The following is a 21,919-nucleotide window of genomic DNA, read 5'->3' as shown; positions in this document are numbered from 1 at the left end:
GTTAGGCAGTGTAGAGAATGCTGGTTTTGGAGTTGTCCAAGATAAAGGGCACAGCATTTCTGCTTCTAACTAGCTTGTTGTCTTAAGGAAGTCCCACAAGTGATCAAATTTCCAGGATTTGGACTATAAAATGTGAATTACTACTACTTATCTCAAGAACTGCTGTGATGATTAAGTCAACGAAATGTCTGCCATATGCACACTCGTGTGACTACACACTTTAATAACACCTGTTATAGCTGCACGGAACAGATTCTAGGTTTTAAAAAAAGTTAAGAAAAAGGATGTAAAAAATTTTTATTTGGGCTGGTTTTCACTGTAACACTGCTGTTTTTCATAAAATAATTTTATAAAAGAATCCATCAAGATGTCATACAGAAAATACACACTAGGGTAATATATATATACACTTCATAAAAATAGAATACATCTTGGCAATTGCTTCCAGAGTCTGTTACCACCACGTACAGTGTATTGACGTTCAATATTTATGCTAACTTGAGTATATAAGATTATTAAGAAAAACAAAGAAAACTGTCCCACTGGTATTGTAATTTTTTTCCAATTGCCAGAAATTTTTTTAAATGCTGAAATAAAAAAACCACAGAGCTGAGTGATCAGCAGGTTATACCAAAATATTGAACAAAGACATACAATGGACAGTCACTTGAGGACAAAATGAACTTTTCCCCCCATTATATCAAATTACTGATTTCATAAAATAACTGAAAATAAAACCTTTTGGATGTTCAGTCATGGTGAGTACAATTTGTGATCCAAAAACCTTTCTAGAAGCTGTATTATCTTTAAGTGCATATTTCTAAAATGAGTGATGTTCATTTCTTTTCCTTGAACAGGTGTATAAGTCCTACTATCAATATTTTTCAAAAAGCACCTTTATAAGTTACTTAAAAGCTTTAATCTAAATGCACAGCAGTCACTCCTATTATTTTGAAAATGCCCCAATACTCAAAATCCACATGGCTTTGAATAACTTTTTCCCTTCTTCTTTCTTTCCCTTTCTTTCTTTCTTTCTTTCTTTCTTTCTTTCTTTCTTTCTTTCTTTCTCTCCTTTGCTTCCTTTCTTCTTTCTAAAATTACCTTATCTTTGAAGTTATTAGAAAATACCACTGAAATATCATATTAGATATTTGGAATAATCTGTGCAAAGTAACTGTTCCAATGTAATAAATAAAGACAATAATAAGGGATGTTTCTTAACATTACCAAAAAATGTGACCATGGTGGGATCATTAAAATTCCTCAGCAGTACCAAGGAAGGCACTCAAAACAGAGCATAGCACCATTGTAAGTCGCAGACATCGCAACCATTAAGAGACAGATATCTGAAAGGGACTTGATCCCCAGCATTAATGCAACTTGAATATGTGGATTAGGCTTTGGAAAAAAGAGTTCCTTAGTAAGGATAAGCAGACACAGCTATATAAATGATGAAAGTGGTTTGATATTCAATGGTCCCATTTGCACTGTAGGACAGAGCTCGAACCCTCACGCGGTAGGTCTCTGGTTTTTGGAGGGGTCGTGTGGTATATACCACGCCTTTGAAGTTCTCATCCCTTAAGGCAAAAGGAATTGTCTGGTCCTCATTTACTATGAGGAAAGTTGTCCTGGGATGTATCACTCCATCTTGCGTGTATGCAACCAGCCGGATCAGATCTTGATTGGCCGCTATTCCAAATGGTAGGGAGACAAGTTTGTATTCCAAGGCATATGGGCTCAAGGCACATTCCAAGTCATTAGGAGGACAGTTCTTGAGGCAGAACCTGAAGACAACAGATACATAAAGTACACAGAAGTTATCTGGCTTGCTAGGAGATGGCACTGTGTTGGTGACTGTGACCTATGAAGATTTTGAGGCAGGAAAGAATAGGCCTCAGTCTGACTGGGGGAGCAGGCAAGAAGGCTTAGCTCAGGTTCTGTGTCAGTAACTCAAGCCAGATGTCAGATATCTGCTGGTCTAGCATCAGATAGCTCTCTCTCTCTCTCTCTCTCTCACACCTGTTAAGTTTAGAAGCTTTTGAACCACCGAGGTCAGTGTGAGCACAAGGGTGCCTTTAAAATGTAGATCAATCTTGAAAATGAAAACATCTGCACTATACTAGAAACAAGTACTTCTAAAGAGAGGGAGGCAACTTACATTTATTCATATTATATATGCTTTTAAAGTGGTGTCAGGGAATGAACACAGGGTCTCAAGTTTGTGTAGTACCAATGAATAGTTTCCTGAGTTCTACTTTTTTGTTAATTTAGAAAGAGGAAAAAGAGAGAGAAGAAAGAGGAAGAAAGAGAGGGATGGAGGGAGAGAGAGAGAGACAGAGAGAGAGAGAGAGACCCCAACCACTGCATGCTCCACTATCCATGGAACCCCCGGTTCCATCTGTGGTGTTTCCACATGGTGCAGAGCCTGAACAAGGTGGTGGTGGGGCTCATGTATTGTAAAGATAATACTGCATTGAGTGAGCTATCTCTCAGTCCTACAACTTATAAAATTTAACAACCAGCCGATGTCTGAAAGCTGAAAGAGCATATATTGAAGTCTGCTTTATTTTTCTAAAAAAAGAATAAAAGGCCATTTAGGATTCCTGGAAAGAAATAACAAATCCTTTTGCCCTCCACACGATTTTAGATAGAAAATACCCTATTTGTTTTAACAGAGCCCATCTTTGCTATTTTTGTGTCAGCATGATGTTCAAACTGCCAGAAATCACTGGTAATAAAACCTGTAAAATGAAAAAGAAAAAGGCACAAAGGACCCTTTTCTGAAGATCTGGATTCTTCAGTCACTGTGTTTTTAGAAGTTTTATAAGTCTACATTTTAAGGTTTCTTCCTTCCTTTCCTAGTCCCCTCAGGATAGTTGGGAATAGGTTCTAGTAGGTCTGGGATGGCTTACTCTTGACCGTGTTACAGAAACTGGAGGAAAACAAGGTGTGGACGCCTGCCAGACAGCACTGGACTCAGTAGCACCTTCTTACTAGCAGGACCTACTCATGATGACCCTGCATCTGTTTTCAAGTACCCCATTAACTTGGTGCCTGCACAGAGTACAACACTGCTGAAGGGGGAAGGAAAAGGGAGAAGAGAGCTCTATTTAGAACACAAGAGACTGTTTCAGATAGCAGGAGGTGGATTCAAGAGTGCAGAGAAAGGGCAGACATGACTCATGCTTGCTCATCCCGATCTTTCATGGCCTTATGTGTCACAATAAAGGGCAGGGCACTTCCTGAAGTGCTCATTCTGTGACCTGGGCCCTGGAAGCCCTGAGACAGCTCACTTTTGCTAAAGCAGAATTCTAGAAGTTGTTGGTGGGATCCCCACTGAAGGGGATGGTGGTTTTCCCACTGGGAAGACCTCTATAGAGAGCAGGCAGACAGAGTGACAGCTCACATTGCAGATCATCACACCATTCAGGGAAGAAGCACACCCCATGTGTCCCTGGGTGGCTGACTTCCTGCAGTGGTGGTTACCATGACCACAGACAGGGTGAGATGAGGAGGGGGTGGGGGTAGATAGCATAATGATTATGCAAACAGACTCTCATGTCTGAGGCTCCATAGTCCCAAATTCTATCCCCTGCACCACCATAAGCCTGAGCTGGGCAGTGCGCTTAAAAAAAGAGAGAGAGACAGAGAAAGAGAGAGAGACAGAGAAAAAGAGAGACAGAAAAGAGAGAGGGAGACATAGAGAGGGAGAGAGAGAGACAGAGAGAGAGGCAGAAAAGAGAGAGAGGAGAGATAGAGAGGGGGAGAGAGAGAGAGAGAGAGAGAGAGAGAGCACACAGAGAGGAAGTATTTTCAATAGCAGGTTTTGGAAGAGACGGCAAGACTTACCCTGAGACTCGATCCCGTTGGTAGTTGGGTGGGCAGGGCGTGTCGATGCACTGGTAGCTTCCTCTCATGTTGAAGCACAGGCGATTGGGCCCACAACGGACATTCTGCTCCAGGCACTCGTCCACATCTAGTGACAGCACAAGGGACAGACAGGTGGCATCAGCAACATGGACAGGACAGACCATTTAAGTTGGTGTGTGAGCACTAGACTGAAATAAACAGTAGTGGTCTCTCCTCCCCAGCATGAACTTGGCTACTGTATTGAAAATGTAGCAAGAAAAAAAAAATCTACATTCCCCCAAACATCTCCTTGGTAAAGGGTTAATTTCAGAGGGAAGATCCTGGGGACAGAATGATGCTGGCCCTTCGAGATAAAGGCTTCTAAGGAAGAACCAATCAATGGAGAAGGTGGACTTCAATCCCCATGTATCTAGTTTCACCCTCTGCCCTATTTCTATTAACTTTCCTTCCTAGCAAGGGGGTTAAGCCTGCAGCACCAACATTTTGATTAAGATTTAAAGCACATGTGCCAGAACTCAGCCTAAAGTGCAATGATACATTCCAGAGGCCATACTATAAATCAGGGAAAAACGCATAAGATTTCCAATTTACTTTTAGAGTAGACAAGCTTTTGGAGACCCTTTATGTACAGAAAGTCTTAGTTGGGAGTCAGGCGGTAGCGCAGTGGGTTAAGCACAGAAAGTCTTAGTCGAGGCAGGGCTACGAGCAGCAGCAGATCTGTTTCTCTCCTCTCCTCTCCTCTCCTCTCTTCTCCTCTCCTCTCCTCTCCTCTCCTCTCCTCTCCTCTCCTCTCCTCTCCTCTCCTCTCCTCTCCTCTCCTCTCCTCTCCTCTCCTCTCCTCTCCTCTCCTCTCCTCTCCTCTCCTCTCCTCTCCTCTCCTCTCCCAGATCAACTAGGAATACCAAAGGAGACTACCTGGGACCGCAACAAGACAGGAGGAGAGGGAGGAGAATGACGACAGGAACCCACCAAATCACCGGTGAGTGCAAACACACGTTGTTGGTGACAGAGAGGAGCCTAGGGAGAGACTAAGTGGCTGGTAAGAGTCCGGCAGTTTATCAGTTGAGACACCACCTCCAGGCTGTTCCACCAACAAGGGGACAGCTGAAGGGAGGAGAGGACTCCCCAGAGACTCACCAAGTGCAACTCTGAGTCTCCATTGCTACTGCCCTCAGAATCTGGAGCAGCAGCAGGGAAGGAACCGGGGGACAGAGATCTAACCAGGAAACTCAGGAGAAGACCTATACCTCGGTGGCATAGCTGTGGGGCTGTGAAAGTCTCTTTGCAACCACCGGACTATCCTTGCCACACCCTGCCTTATCTCTTGGTCAGGAGTCAGTGATTAAGCTAAGAAGCCTACTTATAGTTTAGAAGCCCTCAGGCTCCCATAGCCTACAGGGAAGAAAAAAAAAAGAGGCTTTTAAGCCACTAAGATCCAACTCAGGGATTAAAATACTATTGAAACAACTGTTAACTCCCACCACTGTGAAGCCTTTAATTACCTTACTTAGACACAAGTCAATCCAGGAAATAGTGATCAGTAATTTGAAAAGTACTAAGAGAGGGAACTCATAACATAATATATAAAATGGGTAAACCAACAAGAAGAAATATTGGAGAAATGAACCAGGACAACAGTCCAGCTAAAAGCCCCCAAAGGGTGAAGCACAAAATAACGAGTTCAACATCCAAACATTAGCTAAGGAAATAATCACAGGAGTGAGTAAAGAGTTTGAAAGAATTGTAATCAGAAATACAGGAACAACAAATGAGGCTCTGGAAGAAAACACTAACTATCTCAAGGTTATTAGAGAGCTGAAATAGCTGAGCTAAGAACACAACTAGCTAAACAAGCCAAAACAGTATAACAAAATAGATGAACTCCAGAAAACAGTAGAGGGGAGAGAGAATAGAATAAATGAGGCTGAAGACAGAATTAGCAAGATCGAGGACGAATTAGAGACAACTAAAAAAAGTAAGAGATCTCAAAAAGAGATTAAGAGATGCTGAAAACAACAACAGAGACCTATGGGATGACTTCAAAAGAAACAATATATGCATTATTGGCTTACCAGAGGAAGAAAGAGGGGGAGAGGAAGACAGCATTCTTCAAGCCATAATAGCTGAAAACTTCTCTAGTCTAGACAACATCAAAGACATAAAGATTCAAGAAGCCCAGAGGGTCCCAAACAGAATTAACCCAGACTTAAAGACACCAAGACACATCATATTTAGAATAGAAAGGAATAAGGATAAAGAAAGGATCCTGAAGGTTGCAAGAGAAAAACAAAGAGTCACCTACAAAGGAAAATCCATAAGATTAGCAGCAGACTTCTCGACACAAACACTACAGGCCAGAAGAGAATGGCAAGATATCTATTGAGTGCTCAATGAGAAAGGCTTTCAACCAAGAATACTGCTAGACTGTCATTCAGACTAGATGGAGGCATAAAAACCTTCTCAGACAAGCAACAGTTGAAGGAATCAACTATCACCAAGCCTGCCCTGAAAGAAGTTCTGAAAGATCTTCTATAAACAGTCAGACCATCATAAATAGGACATATATCAGAATACTCTAAAACTCTACAGGAATGGTGTTAAAATATCTTCAATCTCTGATATCAATAAATGTCAATGTCCTGAATTCACCTATTAAAAGACACAGAGTAGGAAGATGGATCAGAAAATAAAACCCAACAATATGCTGTCTACAGGAAACCCACCTAACTCAACAAGACAAACACAGACTTAAAGTGAAAGGATGGAAAACTATCATACAAGCCAATGACCCACAAAAAAGGGCAGGAACAGCTATTCTCATATCTGACATGATAGACTTTAAAATAGATAAGATTAAAAAAGATAGGAATTGACACTACTTAATGCTCAGAGGATCAGTCAATCAAGAGGATTTAACAATTATTAACATCTATGCACCCAATGAGAAGCCATCTAAATACATCAAATATCTACTGAAAGAGCTACAGCAATATATTAACAGCAACACAGTCATAGTAGGAGACTTCAACACCCCACTCTCAACTTGACAGATCATCCAGGCAGAAAATCAATAAAGATATAAGGGAGCTAAATGAAGAGATAGATAAACTAGAACTATTGGACATTTTCAGAGTCATTCATCCCAAGAAACTGGAATACACATTTTACTCAAATCCACATGGATCATTCTCAAGGATAGACCATATGTTAGGCCACAAAGACAGCATCAGCAAATTCAAGAGCATTGAAATCATCCCAAGCATCTTTCAGACCACAGTGGAATTAAACTATACTTAACAATCAACAAAAGATTAGTAATAGTCCCAAAATGTGGAAGCTCAACAGTACACTTCTTAACAACCTCCGGGTCAAAGAGGAAATAGAGGAAGAAATCAAAATGTTTCAAAACTTCAATGAAAATGAAGACACAAGCTATCAAAATATTTGGGACACAGCTAAGGCACTACTGAGAGGGAAGTTCATAGCTATACAAGCACACATTAGGAAACAAGAAAAAGCACAAATAAACAGCCTGATTGCACATCTTAAAGACCTAGAAGAAGAAGAACAAAGGAATCCTAAAGCAACCAGAAGGACAGAAATCACTAAAGTTAGGGCAGAAATCAATAACATTGAAAATAAGAAAACCATACAAAAGATCAACGAAAGTAAATGTTTGTTCTTCGAAAGAGTGAACAAAATCGACAAACCTTTAGCCAGACTCACAAAACAAAAAAGGGAGAAGATCCAAATAAATCGGATAGTAAATGAAAGAGGAGATATCACAACAGACACCGCAGAAATTCAATATCATGCGAGGCTACTATGAACAACTATATGCCACCAAGCTAGAGAATCTGGAAGAAATGGATGATTGCCTAGATACCTACCAACTTCCAAAACTAAGTAAAGAGGAAGTGGATAACATGAACAGGCCCAACACATCTAATGAAATTGAAACAGTTATCAAAAATCTCCTCAATAATAAAAGTCCTGGACTAGATGGTTTTACAAATGAATTCTATATAACCTTCAAAGAAGAACTAATACCTCTACTTTTAAAAGTCTTCCAGAAGATTGAAGACACTGGAATACTCCCTGCCAGCTTCTATGAAGCCAACATCACTCTGATACCAAAAGCAGACAGGGACACAACCAAAAAAGAAAACTATAGACCAATATCTCTGATGAACATAGATGCTAAAATACTGAAAAAAATTCGAGCCAATCAGACACAGCAGTATTTTTAAAAGATTGTTCATCATGACCAAGTGGGGTTTATCCCAGGCATGCAAGGTTGGTTTAGTATATGTAAATCAATCAACGTGATCCACCACATCAACAAAAGCAAGACCAAAAACCACATGGTCATATCAATAGATGCAGAGAAAGCCTTTGACAAAATACAACACCCCTTTATGATCAAAACACTACAAAAAAATGGGAATAGATGGAAAATTCCTCAAGACAGTGGAGTCTATATATAGCAAACCTACAGCCAACATCATACTCAATGGAAAAACTGGAAGCATTTCCACTCAGATCAGGTACTAGACAGGGCTGCCCACTATCACCATTACTATTCAACATAGTGTTGGAAGTTTTTGCCATAGCAATCAGGCAGGAGCAAGGAATTAAAGGGGTACATATTGGAAGAGAAGAAGTCAAACTCTCCCTATTTGCAGATGACATGATAGTATACACAGAAAAAGCTAAGGAATCCAGCAAGAAGCTTTTGGAAATCATCAGGCAATACAGTAAGGTGTCAGGCTACAAAATTAACATTCAAAAGTTAGTGGCATTCCTCTATGCAAACACTAAGTTAGAAGAAATTGAAATCCAGAAATCAATTACTTTTACTATAGCAACAAAAACAATAAAATATCTAGGAGTAAACCTAACCAAAGAAGTGAAAGACTTGTATACTGAAAATTATGAGTCTCTACTCAAGGAAATTGAAAAAGACACAAAGAAGTGGAAAGATATTCCATGTTCATGGGTTGGTAGAATTAACATCATCAAAATGAATATACTACCCAGAGCCATCTACAAATTTAATGCTATCTCCATCAAGATCCCAACCACAATTTGTAAGATAATAGAACAAATGCTACAAATGTTTATCTGGAACCAGAAAAGACCTAGAATTGCCAAAACAATCTAGAGAAAAAAGAACAGAACGAGAGGCATCACACTCCCAGATCTCAAATTGTATTAAAGGGCCATTGTCATCAAAACTGCTTGGTACTGGAACATGTATAGACACACTGACCAGTGGAAAAGAATTGAGAGCCCAGAAGTGAGCCCCACACCTATGGACATCTAATCTTTGACAAAGGGGCTCAGACTATTAAATGGGGAAAGCAGAGTCTCTTCAACAAATGGTGTTGGAAACAATGGGTTGAAACATGCAGAAGAATGAAACTGAACCACTGTATTTCACCAAATACAAAAGTAAATTCCAAGTGGATCAAGGACTTGGATGTTAGACCACAAACTATCAGATACTTAGAAGAAAATATTGGCAGAATTCTTTTCTGCATAAATTTTAAAGACATCTTCAATGAAACGAATCCAATTACAAAGACTAAGGCAAGTATAATCCTATGGGTGTACATCAAATTAAAATGCTTCTTCACAGCAAAAGAAACCACTACCCAAACCAAGAGACCCCTCACAGAATGGGAGAAGATCTTTACATGCCATACATCAGACAAGAGGCTAATAACCAGAATATATAAAGACTTGCAAATCTCAACAACAAGACAACAAATAACCACATCCAAAAATGGAGGGAGGACATGGACAGAATATTCACCACAGAAGAGATCCAAAAGGCCGAGAAACACATGAAAAAATGTTCCAAGCCTCTGATTGTCAGAGAAATACAAATAAAGACAACAATGAGATACCACTTCACTCCTGTGAGAATGTAATACATCAGAAAAGGTAACAGCAGCAAATGCTGGAGATGGTATGGGGTCAAAGGAACCCTCCTACACTGCTGGTGGGAATGTCAATTGGTCCAACCTCTGTGGAGAACAGTCTGGAGAACTCTCAGAAGGCTAGAAATGGACCTACCCTATGATCCTGCAATTCCTCTTCTAGGGATATATCCTAAGGAACACGACACACCCACCCAAAAAGATCTGTGTACACATATGTTCTTGGCAGCACAATCTGTAATAGCCAAAACCTGGAAGCAACCCAGGTGTCCAACAACAGATGAGTGGCTGAGCAAGTTGTGGTATATATACACAATGGAATACTACTCAGCTGTAAAAAATGGTGACTTCATTGTTATCTTGGATGGACCTTGAAAAAATCATGTTGAGTGAAATAAGTCTGAAACATAAGGATGAATATGGCATGATCTCACTCTCAGGCAGAAGTTGAAAAACAAGATCAGAAAAGAAAACAGAAGTAGAACCTGAAATGGAATTGGCATATCGCACCAAAGTAAAAGACTCTGGGGTGGGTGGGTGGGGAGAATACAGGTCCAAGAAGGATTCAGAGGACCTAGTGGGGGTTGTATTATTATATGGGAATCTGGGGAATGTTATGCATGTACAAACTATTGTACTTAGTGTTGAATTAAAACATTAATTCCCCAATTAAAAAAAAAAGTCTTAGTCAACTGTTGTGTATGGGCATTTGTGATACTGCCTCTTTGGTATTTGAATCAACACAGATTCTGGTGGTAAGGAGTGAACAGTTGTAATTAATCGGGCCCAAATCAGACTTCTGGAGAAATGGATTTTAAAGATCAAGTGCACTTCCAGAAGTGTCTGATAGGATCACCACTGAAGGGGATGGTGGTTTTCCCACTGGGAAGACCTCTAGAGTGTAGGCAGGCAGAGTGACAGCTCACATCGCAGATCATCTGCACTATTCAGGGAAGAAGCACACCCCATGTGCCCCTGGGTGACTAACTTCCTGCGGGGGTTACCATGACCACAGCCAGGGTCTGCTGGTCAGAGAGACAGAGAGCAGGGAGGAAGTAGTTTCAGTAGCAGCCCAATGGGTGTCCAATTGTCACTTCACTGGGTGTCCAATGTCACTTCACAGCAGTGACTTAGTAGATACATACGGATATTTAGATTGAAGTTGTGGAAGTTCTTTTGTGAAGTATTAAGTAACTTAGAACATTGCCATAGGAAATAAGAGAAGAGAGCAGAAATTCCAAGTGACTCTTACATAAATGTAGACAATAAATGTCTGTCAGGTATTATTATTATTTGCCAAAAGAGGTATCACTGAGGCTTAATGACTGCATGACTCCACTGCTTCCCGTGGCCATTATTATTATTTTTTGGATAGAGGGTAAGAGACAGGTGTGTGTGTGTGTGTGTGTATGTGTGTGTGTGTGTATGTGTGTGTGTGTGTGATAGAAACAGAGACAGAAAGACACTTGCAGCACTGCTCCACCACTTTTGAAGCACTTCCTCTGCAGTTCAGAGCTGGGGGTTTGATTTATGCCTTTATGCATGTTAGTATGTGCACTGTACGGGGTAATATAGCCCCAGATTTTATTTTTGATTTATTCACCATTTGTGGTTTTCAAAAAAAAAGAAGAGCCTTATAGGTTTGGGTCCAAACATACTCAGCTAAGGAGATGACAATGTAATTATTCACTTTAAACTTAATGACAATTGGCACAAAGCAAAATATGCTCGGCTAGAATGACTAAAGTGAATAGATTATTTGACTTCAGTAACTAGATGCTATGATAACGCCATGATGTGCTTTGTGCTACTAGTTTTTCTGTAGAAATGGTATGAAGAAAAAAAAAGTACCATTTCAGTTATGTCTTGTATAACTTCAGTTATGGTCTCTGTGAACTGATTTTTTTTTTTTTAAACCAGATCACTGCTCAGCCTTGGCTTATGGTCGTACCAGGGATTGAACCTGGGGCTTTGGAGCCTCATGCATTAGCATCTCTTTGCATAACTATTCTGCCATCTATCCCCACCCTGTGAACTGATTTCTAAATATGGTTTTATCTGTCATATGTCCTTTAGCTTCTTGAAAATTAATGTGATTCTTAGAATGAAATATAAAGGCCTCTAGGAAAAGTGGGCAAGAACTTCAATTACCCTCATCCTCTTTCTTCTTATCAAGAAAATTTCCTTTACCTATATCCTTCAAACTTCATTTTAGCTCAGATTTTGATAATGAACTCTTGCAGAAACAAGGAGGCCTATGAACTGGTACAGAAACCAGTGTCTAGACATGTGTCTTTGTATGCAAGAACAGTTACCTTATCCCAGAATTTTACTGAGTGAATATGAGTCTATAAAGAAACATCAGTGGAACCTGGAAAGTGGCTTAATAGGTAAAGCATGTGCCTTATAATGTGTCAGGCTCTGAGCTTGATCCCTGGTAGCACATGGGAGCAACATGGATAGCACAGAGGAAACTCCATGGATGGTGGGGTAGAGAATCAATTAACTAAGATACATTTAAATATTTTTCATATTAATTCATTCATATCTGGTATGCTTTTTAAATTTATGGTTCATCTCAGTTCAAATAACAAATTCTCAAGTAAAATATAGCTCTACCAAAACAATAAATTTTTGCTTCACGGAAATTAAAAAAGATGAAGCCAGAAAAGATGGGGGAATTTGTACTGTCTTCTGTTAAATGACAATGTGGCAATGTCTCATTTTTATTAAACATTATATAAGAAAATTATTACAATAGAAACTGAATTCTAAGCATTTTATAATATAAATATTGCTGCAAGAAAATAATACCAAGGTAAGCTGAGTTTTTTTTTTTTTTTTTTTTTGCCTCCAGAGTTATTGCTGGGGCTTGGTGCCTGCACCATGAATCCACTGTTCCTGAAGGCCATTTTCCCCCCCTTTTGTTGCCCTTGTTGTTGTAGCCTTGTTGTAGTTATTACTGTTGTTGTTGATGTCGTTCGCTGTTGGATAGGACAGACAGAAATGGAGAGAGGAGGGGAAGACAGAGAGGGGGAGAGAAAGACAGACACCTGCAGACCTACTTCACCGCTTGTGAAGCAACTCCCCTGCAGGTGGGGAGCCGGGGTTCGAACCAGGATCCTTATGCGGGTCCTTGCGCTTTGTGCCACATGCTCTTAACCAGCTGTGCTACCGCCCAAACCCCAGTGAGCTGAGTTTTATATAGCTTTAGGACATATGAATGTATTTAGTCAAGTACCCCTGGGTACATAAGACAAATAATTAAGGTTAAACATATTAAAATTTTTTATCATATATAGAAAGAACAAAGTAACTCAGATTCCTGAGACTCTTGACTAATTAAAAAAAAAACTGGATAGATTAGAACACTCAAGTGTAATACCAATAGTGTTTTTAAATTTTTAGGTATAGATTACAATTAGCATAAGGGTCGATTAGCTTCTTTTTTTATCCTTGGTAAATTGTGATTGGTAGTATTTCTTGTTTTTCATTTTGGGGTCTGGTAATTTCCAGTTCAGACAAGAACTTCCGGTTTTGTTCAATGTCAAATTCATTTTAATTTCCCTTTTATTAATGACAATTCTACCACTAATATATAAAGCTTCAAAAAGTTAGCTATAATGAATAGCTCTCTTTTGTTCCTTGCAAGTGCCTCAAACATTTCTATAGTTATAAAAAAGACTCCAAGTTATTCTTCAGTATAAAGACTTTTTAAAGAGATTGTTTTCTCTCATGTCTTTTTTAGAATGTAAAAATATGTAACTCATTTAAATTGCAAATATTGCAGATAACACCAATTTCTAATTTGTTCAGATTATTTTCCACTCTCTAAAGCATAAATGAAAGCTGAAGAAAGTCTTGAACTTATTGACAAGGGCAATTAAAACAAAGTGGCATAATTTCAAAAAAAAGAAAAAAAATCTTTTAATGAGATGACATCATAAATCCTTAAAATGTGGTTCAGGAGTCTTATAATCTGGTTGGTTAGTCCAAATGCATTAGTTCCTACCAGACCTTCTCCTTGGTGCCTGCTACACTTTTAAGCACATAGTGTTGGTGTTGGCACTAGCACCTCCTCAGAATGATTCTTAAGATTGAGAGTTGGGGAAACTATGGACAATGAAAATGCTCTAACTTCACCCAACTACCACAGTAGATCATAGGAGAGTTAAAGCATTATTTTGGACATCATGAGAGCTGCTATCAAGTCCATATTTGCTCTTGATTGTTCTGGGACATTGGAGCTCAAATAACCATTCTGAAAATTAATTTTACCATCTATAAGATGGATACAAATTATTGCCCTTCAAAAATCTGTCAAAATAGGCCTACTATCTACAAAACGGAGATCCCCAACTCATCATCTGAACCATTCCCGCCTTTAGGTTCATGATTAGTCAACAATTTGTTTGGCTTTATATGTTGACTCTTTTTCAGCCACCAGGTTCCTGACGCTACCATGATGCCAAACGGACTTCCCTGGGCAGACGACCCCACCAATGTGTCTTGGAGCTCTGCTTCCCCAGAGCCCTTCCCTACTAGGGAAAGAGAGAGGTAGGGTGCGAGTATGGATCAACTTGTCAACGCCCATGTTCAGCGGGGAAGCAGTTACAGAAGCCAGACCTTCAACCTTCTGCATCTCACAATGACCTTGGGTCCATACTCCCAGAGGGTTAAAGAATAGGAAAGCTATCAGGGGATGGGATGGGATACAGAGTTCTGGTGGTGGGAGCTGTACCCCTCTTATCATATGGTTTAGTCAATGTTTCTTTTTTATAAATAAAAAATTAAAAAATAATCTGTCAACCTCACCAATGTGTCCTGGAACCCCACCTCTCCAGAGCCCTACTCCACTAGGGAAAGACAGAAATAGGCTGGGAGTGTGGGTTGACCTGCCAACACCCATGTCTAGTGGAGAAGCAATTACAGAAGCTAGACCTTCCACCTTCTGCACCCCATAATGATTCTGGGTCCATGCTTCTAGAGGGATAAAGAATAGGTAAGTTTCTACACCCAGGTTTCCACTCAGGATTCTGTATGGGAAAGTTTCTAATGGAGGGGGCGGGAATATGGAACTCTGGTGGTGGGAACTGTGTGTAGTTGTACCCCTCCTATCCTGTGGTCTTGTCGATCATCATTAAATTAATTTTTAAAAATCTGTCTGTATTGATAACTAATGGAGGTAAGGGTTTATTTGAAAAACATAAAATAAATGTTATCTTAGTACTGCAAGTGCCACTAAAATGCTTCGCATTCTCAATAAACGTTTGATGACTAATGTGTTGGAGGAAAGGTTGCTATTGTGTTCTTTCCTTCTCCAGCCTAGACTTTCAAGAGAGTTCTGCTATCTGCATGGGAACTCTCAAGGAAGTGAACAGAATGTGTGAGATAGGACAGGAGTGGAAGGATGGGGTGAGGAAGCTCGAGGTAGTGCTGATACAGCTGTCTTCTAGTCTGACCTCTCTATAGACACTTCCCATAAGTAGCATCCCAGCTAGTATTTTGTTACTCTCAGAGATAGATGGATGGTTGGGTGGGTGGATGGATGGATGGATGGGTGGGTGGGTGGGTGGGTGGGTGGATGGATGGATGGATGGATAGATGGATGGATGGATTGGGTGGGTGGATGAATGGGTGGATGGATGGGTGGGTGGATGGATGGATGGATGGATGGATGGATGGGTGGACGGGTGGGTGGATGGGTGGATGAATGGGTGGATGGATGGGTGGATGACAGAATTTAACTGCTACTGAGAAAGCACTCCTTTTGAGATCCTGTTACACTTGGAACAGGATACTATTTTATACTAGACAGAGATTAACAAAATTCAGAGGTCTATTAAGACCTACATAATATGCCCAAATGTTCAAGATTTATAAAGTTCTCTCTTCTTTTTACTCTAAACATACATTGCAAGGTACTAGTATACCTTATTAAAGTATGATATTCCTGTCATATATATTTTTTAATGAGAGAGACCAGAACTCCACTCAGCTCTAGCATATGGAGGTTCTGGGGCTAGAACATGTGGTCTCATGGGTTTCAGGGCTGCAAGTCCTGTGTTCTAATGCTGAGACTGCTCCCCATCCCCCTTTCACATTTTTGTATCAATTACTAGATTGATATTTCTCTCTGCCCTCAATATACAACCATCACCCAAATTGTTATGAAATAGCAGTGTGTGCTGACTATATACAGGAATGTACCTCCACTAGAGTTTTAAGGAGATACACTGTTCATGATTTCACTGTTTAACTCTTTTACATTCTGCAGTGCTTCTAGATGACAGGTCCTCATCATCTGTGCAAAGAATGAACAGATTATCTCATCAATTAGCCTGATATAAGACAAAATATAAAATATTGTCTAGTACTGAAGCAAATCCACTCTTCTCATTCCTCCTTCCATTTAAGCTGAATCATAAAGAGAAATGTTTTAAGAGGTTGATTCCTATTTAATTCTGAAAGAAAGAAAGAAAGAAAGAAAGAAAGAAAGAAAGAAAGAAAGAAGACTGATTAAGGTTTTCTGGCTCCTTCTAGCAAGACTTTACCAAAAGTTGCTTGAATCTTTTCTTCTGCTTAATAGACTACTTCTTCTTTTTCTTCTTCTTCTCCTCCTCCTCCTCCTCCTCTTCTTCTTCTTACTTCTTCTTCTTCTTACTTCTTTCTTCCTCTTCTTCTTCTTACTTCTTCTACTTCTCCTTCCTTCTTCTTCTTCTTCTTCTTCTTCTTCTTCTTCTTCTTCTTCTTCTTCTTCTTCTTCTTCTTCTTCTTCCTCTCTCTCTCTCTCTCTTTTTACTGGAGCACTGATCAACGCTGGTTTATGGTGGTGCAGGGGATTGAACCTGGGACTTCAGAGCCTTAGGTCTGTTTGCATAATCATTATGCTATCTACCCCCACTCTCATTATTACTTGCAAAAGTGATGTTTAAAGTTAAGTGTGACCAATCACAATAAAAGATAAATGGAGGAATCTAGGAGGACAGTTAAACAAAACAAGAAATTAATTACTCAGACATTCCAAGTCTCAGCATAAGCACCCCAATATTTTCTTACCTTGGCATGTCTTTCCATTGAGCATAAGTTGGTAGCCAGGTGGACAGAGGCACTGATAGCTTCCAAAAGTATTTCTACACTCATGTTGGCACGCATCTCTATTTTCACATTCATTAATATCTGCAGAAAGCAAGCAGAATGTATGACCATGCAAAACAGAGTCAAAAACAGTGGCAGAGAGATAATCATAAATCATGGTGATGAAATCTTCATGTGATTTAAAGTCATGAAGAGATACTTTAGTTAGGGTCTGTTTCTTTTTATGAATTCCAATATAAACTGTAATATCTTTTTAGAAAATATTTGTATTTATCTAATTTGGATAGAGACAGAGAGAAATTAATAGGGAAGAGAGTTCAGAGAGAGAAAGAAAGAGACTTGTAGCACTGCCTTATTGCTGGTGAAACATTCCCTCTGCAGGTGGGGACCAGGGGCTTGAACATGGATTCTTGTGCACTGTAATGTGTGTGCTCAAACAGGTGGGCCACCACCTGGGCCCTAAATTATAATATCTTATAGGAACAAGCTCTCTTCTCTCAGTCTCCTGTCTCCTCTCTCTCTGTAAGCCAAAGCCCCAGACTGGTCAATTTTTATATTCACTAAATAACTGAGGGATCAGATTTGTACAAAACTTAATACCACCAAAAAATTACAGTCTTAAAAGCTATCTAAGGGGGTCGGGTGGTGGCATAGTGGGTTAAGTGCTCATGGCGCGTAGTGCAACGACCAGCATAAGGATCCCGGTTTGAGCCCCCCAGCTCCCTACTTGCAAGGGGGTCATTTCACAAGTGGTGAAGCAGGTCTGCAGGTATCTATCTTTCTCTCCCCCTCTCTAACTTCTCATTCTCTCTCCCGCATTTCTCTCTGTCCTAGCCAATAACAATGACAGCAATAACAACATTAGTAATAATAACAACAAGGATAAACAACAAGGGCAATGAAAGGGGAAACATATAGCCTCCAGGAGCAGTGGATTCATAGTGCAGGCACCTAGCCCCAGCAATATATATATATATATATATATATATATATATATATATATATATATATATATTATAGTCAGGAGGGAAAAGAAAGAACACGGCCTAGTAGACAAATTAAATTAAAAAAACTTTTGTTCAATTTAAGCTTCGGACTATTTCTAGGGGGCCACGTGTTGGCTCACCAGGTAGAACACACACATTACTATGTGTAGAGACCTGGGTTCAAGACCTAGAGTGAGGGGAAACTCCACCAGCTATGGAGCATTGCTTCAGGTGTTCTCCTTCTCTTTGTCTCTTTCTCCCTCTGCCTCAGTCTCTCTCCCTCTATCATTAAAAAAAAAGGGGGGGGAAATGGCTGTTGGGGAGAATGATAGCTCTCCCAGCAATAACCCTTGTGGCAAAACAACAACAAACAATTTAGCTGTCTCTACCACTCTTTACATATCTCTGCTCCCCACCCCCAAAAAAAGTCCATGAATAACTTTTCCATATACAGATACATCAAGTGGAAGTGTTTTTGTTTCTATAATAGAAATATTCATCAAGCTTTTTATAATGAATGTAAGGCACTAATGGCGACTATTTATCCATCTACCATTCGGTAATATATAAATGCTATGAGCCTAACTTCTCTTGATCTCTGCTGAGTTTTCTGCCAGAGGCACTGACACAATTTTCTCCACTTTAGAAATGTGTGGAAGGCTCATACATAGAAACATAAAATGAAGCATTTTATAAATCACGAAAAGGCATCCATCTGCTATTATTAAAGAAAGCCAAGAAAATGGCAATCAAAAGGGAATGAGAAAATAAAGGGAGGGTGGTAGGAATGAGACGACAGTAATTACATATTAGCTGACATTAGCTTTCAGGCTAAATGATATGATTTGGGAGGTCTCAGGTTTTTTTGCAGTCGGTGTGTGATCATAAAGCTGGTTCACAGTTTACACCGGCTCATGAAAGAAGAGAACATGGGATGCAATAGAAGCATGTGTGATGGAGGGCTCAGTAAGTAAAGTGAAATTTGGGCAATGACTCAGAGCAAAAGGATCCGCTCATTTTAAGTATGTATATATATATATATATATATATATATATATATATATATATATATATATGTGTGTGTGTTCAGGATATAATCACTATGATTCAGAAATCTGTTAATAAACACTCATCCATATGTATATGTCAATGTTTCCCTCACCTCCCCCATTTTAGTTAACAGAAGCATTGACCCCCAAACTAGGCTGTGTTCTTTCTTTTCCCTCCTGACAATTTGCACTAAATTAAAACAACAATGAAAAACACAAATGATGCTGAGCTCTCAGCAGTTAATGTGGCACTCCAGAGTAGGGACATACAGGAGATCTCCAAGTGTGATAGCTGTATTCAGAAGCAATGTCATGTCCTTTTTTTTTCCTGCTAAGCTGGAGAATAAGTTTCTTTGAAAGCTAAATTTTTGCCTGAGTCTGACAAGATTTTCTGTGTTAATTTGAATGTTTCGTAAGTTGTGTATGCCAGAGAGTTAATCAAGGACATCTGGTGTTTATTGCTACATAATTCCAAAGCTGTCTGCAACCTTAGTGTAAATTTCTTTATTAGTACCAATACTAAAAATACACACCATAGTTTTAAAGAAATATTTCTAAGTGTGTAAGACTATTAGCTGCTACAAATTGAGGCTTAAATATCCGGACTAGTTATAGACATGCATTTTAGATTCTTAAGAGATTGTGCCTCACCTTGAAATAGCAGTTTCCTTAAACAGTGACAGTTTAGGAAAGATAATTCTTTAAACATAAGTTAATACAATATGTACATGAAGACACAAAATATAAGATTCTATTATAAGAATATAAGGCATAGATAGTGGTGAAGTTTCTTAATGGATTTTCAGATGATTTAGGAAAAGTCAGATAGATAGTATATTTACAGAGTATTTAATTTTATTGATCATAACAAGGACAAATATTTGGAGGGGGGGCAAGAAAGTAAAGACAGAATAGAGGAAACTGTATAACAGGAAGTTGCGAGAGTGGTATGACTAGAGGCTATGAAAACCCTTTACTGGGAGTAGCTATTTGCAAGAAATTTCCAAAGACAAAATGTTAGATGCTAATTATGTACCAAAATAGTGAAAATGGATCAGAGAGATAACACGCTGGATAGGAGGGCCTGTACTGTCATGCACATAAACCAGGCTTGAGCACCAGCATCATGTGGGAGAACCTACGGTAGGTAACAGGAAGCTTCAGTGTTTCCTGTGGTGTCTCTTCTCTCTGTCTCTTTATCTAAATGAAAAAAGTGACCTGGAGTGGTAAAATAGTACATGCATGGAACCTTGTTTCCATCAAAGAATTAAAAAAAATAGTGACTTTTTTTTTTTTTAAACAAACCAAGAGTCAGGTCAAAATTGTGGGCACAAGAGAACCAACGCTCAGAAGACATTGGACAAATCTTGAGTGGTACCAGAAAGGGTGGTGGCATTCACAGGTTTCATAGGTAATAGGTAGTGTTTTGTTTGACCATAGAGATGGATATGCCAAGTCATTAATGAACACAAGATGTGAACTGCAAGGAGTGAAGAATCCAACACTCACACTGCTGGGAAGCTGAGCACAAGGGCGAAGAGCCCATAGCCATCATACCAAGGTTCAGGTATGTTGGGAAATATGGACGTAAAAGTCCAGGGAAGACATGCGCCTAGATAAAACAGGGTTGAAGTGTGAGATTTCAGAGGATGTGAGGGTGCAGCTGCAGAGAGGTGATCTGGTTAAGTTGGGCTCACTGAGGACCAGTAACTAAAACTTGCAGAAGCATAGAAGAAATGATAATGGAAGTAGAAATGAAATACTTTTAATGTTTAAAAGCAATGTTCAACAGAAAGTATGTTTAGAAGAGAATACTCAATGTTTAGAACATCTATAAAAATGCAAGAAAATGAGGCTGGCCAGAGGTCTTCAATATTAAAGAGAACCACCCTCAGTTTTTTTTTTTTTTTTTTTTAACCAAAGCACTGCTCCACTCTGGTTTATGGTGGTGCTGGGGATTGGACCTGGGACCTTAGAGCCTCAAGCATGAAAGTCTTTTGCATAACTATTATGCTATCTACCCAGCACCCCCAACCTACTTTCTTACCAGCTCTCTTCCCCCTTTAACAAATAGTGGGGCTGATTCATGTTTGTTAATTCCTCTTTGAGAAGAGTTCAGTGTCATGTAAACTGGAAACTTGTAGAAAATTAAACTAAATGAATGACAGATGGTCATGCTTGCAGTTTAACTGAAAACAAGGTCTCAGTTTTTGAGCTGGAAATTACTCTTCACTTTTGCCAACAACTTAAATTAAGGACTTGTGAGTTTGAATAAAGATATTAAAAGCACATAGTTTTGAGTGTGGATACAACTTAACTTTTCCCTGATTGGCATCGTCTTCTCAGTGACTGATTTTCTCCCTCCCTCTCCTTCTCCCTCTAATTCTCCCTCTCCCTCTCCCTCTCTCTCTCAAACACACACACACACACACACACACACACACACACACACACACACACACACACACCTGCTGAACAGAGAACTTCCATGTAGCATGTGGGCTGTTGGTTGCCTGCCCTATAGAATAAGCAACTGATAAAGTAACTGACACTTGCATTTTTAAACCACTGTGTTGGCATCAGCCAGATACAGCCATAATGTGATGATACTCTATCAAGCAAAATATGCACATCATTTGTAAAAATATTCTGGATGCCATCCAAATTGATTTCTAGGCAGCACTAAATGTAACACTTTGAGGTGTGATTCCCAAAGAAAAACTGTCAACGTAATATAATTGTGTGTGTATGTGTGTGTGTGAGGGGGTCCACAGATCTATGGTGGTGGATGTGAAACGGAACTATACCCCGTCACCTTATAAACCATTATTAAAGCACTAAAAATAACATAAAATCATCAGTAATTAGAAGGTACATATGTAAACACACTGTTGATTTGAATACAATTTACAATCACTTTTAGGCGTCAGAATAAATGTCTTCAAGCTTCAAGTTATCCCAGCTTTGAGGT

At 39.4% G+C, this 21,919-nt stretch overlaps 1 protein-coding gene across 2 annotated transcripts in view; it reads right to left on the bottom strand.

The window, feature by feature from the left end:
• Positions 1-272: 272 nt before the first annotated feature.
• HMCN1 (hemicentin 1) overlaps positions 273-21,919 on the bottom strand; it is a 453,341-nt gene continuing 431,694 nt past the window's right edge. For both annotated transcript variants that reach the window (XM_060197833.1, XM_060197834.1), the window contains 3 exons: positions 16,875-16,994; positions 3,850-3,976; positions 273-1,784 (listed from right to left, as the gene is read on the bottom strand). In XM_060197833.1, coding sequence (XP_060053816.1) covers positions 1,418-1,784; positions 3,850-3,976; positions 16,875-16,994 — 614 coding nt within the window. In that variant the 3' untranslated portion in view covers positions 273-1,417. The remainder of the gene's footprint in view (positions 1,785-3,849; positions 3,977-16,874; positions 16,995-21,919) is intronic.

The sequence above is a fragment of the Erinaceus europaeus genome, chromosome 9 (assembly GCF_950295315.1).
Source record: "Erinaceus europaeus chromosome 9, mEriEur2.1, whole genome shotgun sequence".
NCBI classification, from domain to species: Eukaryota; Metazoa; Chordata; class Mammalia; order Eulipotyphla; family Erinaceidae; genus Erinaceus; species Erinaceus europaeus.
Note: the sequence above shows the minus strand (reverse complement) of the source record. Positions and strands in the feature narration are given on the sequence as shown.